Source organism: Pygoscelis adeliae, unplaced genomic scaffold (assembly GCF_000699105.1).
Source record: "Pygoscelis adeliae isolate BGI_AS28 unplaced genomic scaffold, ASM69910v1 Scaffold95, whole genome shotgun sequence".
Taxonomy (NCBI): Eukaryota; Metazoa; Chordata; class Aves; order Sphenisciformes; family Spheniscidae; genus Pygoscelis; species Pygoscelis adeliae.
The window spans coordinates 1,789,977-1,795,143 of NW_008824869.1; the positions used below are offsets into that span (position 1 = coordinate 1,789,977).

The 5,167-nt window shown below is 38.0% G+C and overlaps 1 protein-coding gene across 1 annotated transcript in view; it reads right to left on the reverse strand.

The window, feature by feature from the left end:
* The window catches only part of RECK (reversion-inducing-cysteine-rich protein with kazal motifs), a 73,704-nt gene extending 68,728 nt beyond the window's left edge, over nt 1–4,976 (reverse strand). The window contains exons 1-2 of the mRNA XM_009324495.1: nt 4,892–4,976; nt 1,940–2,121 (exon numbers count right to left, since the gene is read on the reverse strand). Of these exons, the coding sequence (XP_009322770.1) occupies nt 1,940–2,121; nt 4,892–4,976 (267 nt within the window). The remainder of the gene's footprint in view (nt 1–1,939; nt 2,122–4,891) is intronic.
* Nucleotides 4,977–5,167: the final 191 nt, after the last annotated feature.

Consider the following 5,167-nt stretch of genomic DNA (forward strand, 5'->3'; position numbering starts at 1 on the left):
GGGGACTGGCTGGGCATCGGTCAGTGGGTGGTGAGCAATTGCATTGTGCATCACTTGCTTTGTATATTCGTATTATTATTATTATCACTAGGATTTTATTCTATTTCAATTATTAAACTTTTTATCTCAACCCACAAGTTTTCTCACTTTTACTCTTCCAGTTCTCTCCCTCATCCCACCGGGGGGGGGGGGGAGGGAGTGAACGAGTGGCTGTGTGGTGCTCAGTTGCCGACTGGGATTAAACCACGACACAGTCACCTCCCATGTATGTAAACTTTCATCCCACAAATTTTGTGTTTAAGACAAGGGGGTAAGTATCAAATAATACATTCCAAAATGAATTCAACAAAGACAAAGCATTTGAATTGTGCTGCACAAAATGGTTAAGTTACAGAGCACGAAAATCAGTAGAAAAATAGTAGACAGCACCTTCAGTCAGTTTCCTGGCCTATATTAAAGGGTCATTCAGAAAATAATGCTACCAGCCTGATGTGAGGTAACTAAGACAGCTCCTTGTAGAACAATTTGAGGGGCGCCAGTCTTGCTTTAGACTTGTTCTAGACCTCCCACCACAAAGACTCTGAATATTCTGATTATCTGAGTACAGAGAGATCATTCAGATGAGGCAAGATCAGAATATCTTACAAAAACCACAGAAAACCCTACACAATAATTAGAACCGGTATAACAGAAATGGGATGAAATTTGACAGTAAAAAGCTCAAGGCCTTTCGTGAACAGCTAACAGGAATTCACATGATAAACTGGGAACTTCAAACCAATGAAGTTTGGTTTGAAGAAAGAATTGGACAGATTATTCCAAATACCCTCTCAATGCAGCTACTAAACCTGCCAATTAAATTTGTTTATATACAGGAACGGGTATCTTTCTCTTACTTACCGTAATTTTTAACACGATTTTTGAGACTGAGTGCTATACTTTTGTTTATAATACCATGTACAGTTTTGCTTACCTGTATTCAAAGAGATAAACTTATGCTGGAAGGGCTGCAAGAATAATTATAGGAATTGAGAGAATATCTTATGCAAAGAGACTACAAGACTTTTCCTTGTTTGGCCTAACAATAGGAAAGCTGAAAGGGGATTTGGCTGCACTCTATAAATATATCAGGGAGGAAGAAGTGCAATTTAAACTAAAAGTTTCGTTAGTACAATTACAGATAAATATAAACTTAATCATAACCAGGTTTAGTGCTTGGATAGCCCCAAAGCGGGTAATGAAGACAAGAAAAGGGAGCAGGTATGATATAAGGACACAATTTTAATATAAAAAATTAATCTAATTTAATATAAAAATTGTGTATGTATGCTTTACTGGTGTAAAACTTTTTATGTATATAAATTTATATAAATACACACACAAAGCTGTACAACATACTATCCAAAGGTACTGCAAAAATATTTTCCAAGCTTGAATTTAGCAGAAACAGCTCTTTGTTATTACCTTATGAACAGAGCAAGTAAGCAGTTTTTGCTGGATTCACAAAGCCATATATCATAATAAGTATCTCAGATGCTTGGCTAAGAAACAAGAACTGGCAGGAATAAAGAACAGTACTAACATCTTGTTCTTCTTTTTAAATTCCCCAAAACTTGGAAACACACAAGATCCAGAAATTGGGTAAAATACCTTCACCCCTCCCATTTCCTAACATACTTATCACTTCTTGACCAAATCCTGACCTCAGATTTGTATCTCTATTTCTCCTCAACTTCAGCAGAACCTGTTTTCCACTATGAAAGAGGACTACAGCTTTAAACCTTTAAGTTCTCATTTAAATAACAATAGTATTACATCTCATGATTCACACGCAGTATTCACACAGAAAATCATTTGCTTATAACCCTAATCTTCCTATGTCATTGTCTAAAGGTATGATTTTAACTCTGAGGGATAAACCAAATTTAAAACAACTTACCTGTTCACAGACATCACGGCACATTAAGTTGTCCTTTGCATGGTAACAACAAGACAAGCCTATGGAAAAGCAAGGGGAGGGAAAAAGATATTTAAAAGACTTGAAGCACTTAACTATCACTTCTGAACAGAAGCAACCACTTGGGGGCCTATCAGGACGATTTGTCTGGTCCACAGATGACTCTCAAAAAAAAAAGACTAGAATAATAAAAAGTGAACAAAAATCCCATCAAAAAACTCCATAGAGACTATATGCCTTTGTAAATTGAATAGTCTTACAGAATCTGAAAAGTGCAAGGACCAGGTGGAAAAGGAAATCAGAGCAGGAACCCCTTTTCACACAGAGATGAACACAGCTGCTCATTGAACTCTGGTTTCTTAAAAACTTGGAACAGAGCTATAAGCTGTTCCACTAGTGATGGATGATTAAGTGTGGTTTTGCAAGACTAGATGTAAGTCATAGAGCAAACACAGATATGAACACATCAACAGGAAAACAAATGAGACTGAAGCACTGAGAAGTCACGAAACACCAAGATTTAAAGCATCCTTTTTAACACTATACTTTGTTGTGCTTTGTTCCCCCTACAATCCAAATATTTCCATCATTCGGTGTTAAGCTCGGCCAATATAAAATGAATGGCACAACTCCTTGATATTCGTTTTCATCCTCACTGCCCGGTGTTTGGAACAGCATATTAGAAAACAGACAGAGGTTTCCTTCAAAGCTTTTACTTCCACGCACATCTTCACACACAGGACCATTTAATGATTAGAGATTTCTGCTCAACTGTATCTGAACTACATATCACACCGATACAACATAGAAGCAATACTGTACAATGATACCACACAGATAAAGTTGTATTTCACAAGACCTAGTTACTAAATAGATTTTGACTGAACCAATAAGAGGGATCTTGGGCACGAATTCCTTGACAATTTCACAGCTTACAAGTGTTTTCATCTGAAAGCTTATAGCTGTTACAAGAAGATAGCCAATTTAAAAAAAACCCAAAAGAATCCACCACCACCAAACCCAAAATCCTCCAATATTGAAATGACATTAAAAAAGAAAAGAAAATTTCAGCCTGAAAATGTTGAGGAACTGGGGGAGGGCAGGGAGTAGAAACCACTGAAAAGGTTTTCTGAAACAGTCACAATTTAAAATGGCTACTACAGGATTGAGCTATGTTTTAATGCAGAAATCCATCATTCCTGAAGAGGAAAGAAGTGAAACCAAAGTAGGACTTGTAACTGGTGAATGTTTTCATTAATAATTAGAAACAACACAGCAAAATGCCTGTAATAAATTAGGACAGCATCAAAATCCTGCTTACAATACGATGAAATGAAAGAATGAAATTGTAAAATTGACTTTAATGCTTTTTGCCAATTTTCTACCATCGCAGAAAAGGATTGAGATATGACACAAATGGCTTAAAAATCTTTCCGATTTGAGGGCTATACATGGGATCCTGCAGGTTTTCCTGCACTATGTTCAGTAAGCCGATCCGTGCCAAGAATCAACTTCATCATTAGCAGGCTCCACCGTGTTCAAACTTCAGTTATTATTTCACTTAACTGAAAAGCTTTGCTTTACACTTTATTAGTCCTGTTATAAAGCCATGGTATTAGAAACATATAACAACAAAAAACATTAACTTTGAAGAACAGACAGTTTTTCTTAAGGCAAGAGTTGCACTTATTTTCAGAAACGTTTCTGAATTTCAGTGCCTATGCAATCAGTCTGCAAGGAAATTAACACAGTGCTGGAGAAAACATTCAGGTTCACAATGAGAAGATATCCAGCAAATTAATTGTCAAAATCCAACCAAACGTACTTAAATATAGGCTTTACTTACGAACAGAAATACTGGCTACTCAATCACGTTTTTGTTGTTTTGTTTCACCGTGAGTCCTAGAAATTTTTCATTATATAAATTTTGATTGCGAGTAACTGCTACATTTAAGAGACCCGAGAATTCAGAGTTCCCAACCTATAAAGAAAATTTACATTGGCTTAGGTGACAATGCATATGTTTAACTGCGTATGTCACTATGATTTGAGTTCATTAATATCTTAGGCAACATTTTATTAAACGCTCCTTCACATAGATTATTGAATACTCTGTGGTCTTTTATCCATTAGTTTTCAGTGGCTGTCAACCCTCCTATGAGGGTTAACACACATCCAGGATAGTTCTCCTTCTCAATCACTTCCACTGCTGAGTTAAAAGTCTTATCAATTATACCAAAGAGTGTAACGATGAAATAACAATATACTAATCTTCATGGTCATTTAATTCCTTTTATACAAAATCCTAATCAATTGATGGTATCTTGAATTAGCAGCAAATTAAACTGGCCCAGAGCGACCTTTAGTGCTTAAGTCAGAAATAGAAGGTATTAACAATATCCATTCCAAACACAATTCCTCAGTTCTCTTTCCGGTTAACCTCTTCTGAGATGTTTTATGACATCTCTTTCAGTCAGTCCCTTACCTTCTCATTTCCACTTTTTCTAGTTTTACTAAAAAATTTCCAGGTTTCATTTCAAAATTTTATTCACGTCCAACTATGAAGTATCTACACTTCCTTCTTTGATAATACCTGCTGTCTCAGCAATATGAGTAGGTTTACCAAGGGAAAGTTGGGCTAGAGTATGTCATATTTCATTCCACTAGCTTTTTACCGCCAACTTTAATGCAGGCAACTATTTTACCACTACCCTTCTCTCTATTAAACATCTTGCCTTTACTTTTTTAGAAATTCAATACTTTGTTCAGTACCATTCTTCTTATTGAAAATGTCAGCAAAACCACAAGGAATACAAGCCCTGGAATACAAGGGCTGTTCTGACATTTCCTATGGCAACCCAGAAGTCAGGTTTTACCCGTCTGGAGCAAGACACCAGGTCTTCTCCGTTTCAAACCACAACCTTGGGAATTTACCTGTCGCCAGCACGACAGCCGAAGACGCAAATCCTGGCCCCGAGTCACGTAACCCGGTGGGGTGAAAGAAGGGGTCTATCCCCATCACACTGCCAGGCGGGATGTGGGAAAGACGGCCGTACCCCCGCGTCCCGCTCCCCGCTACCTCAGCTATTTAAGCCCCCTCCCTCCGGCTGCCGGCCTTCGCACCAGGGCTTCAGGCGGGCGCTTCCCACGGGGAGGCGGGGGCGGACACCGAGGCAGCAGCAGCAGCGGGAAGAGGACCGACACCAGGAA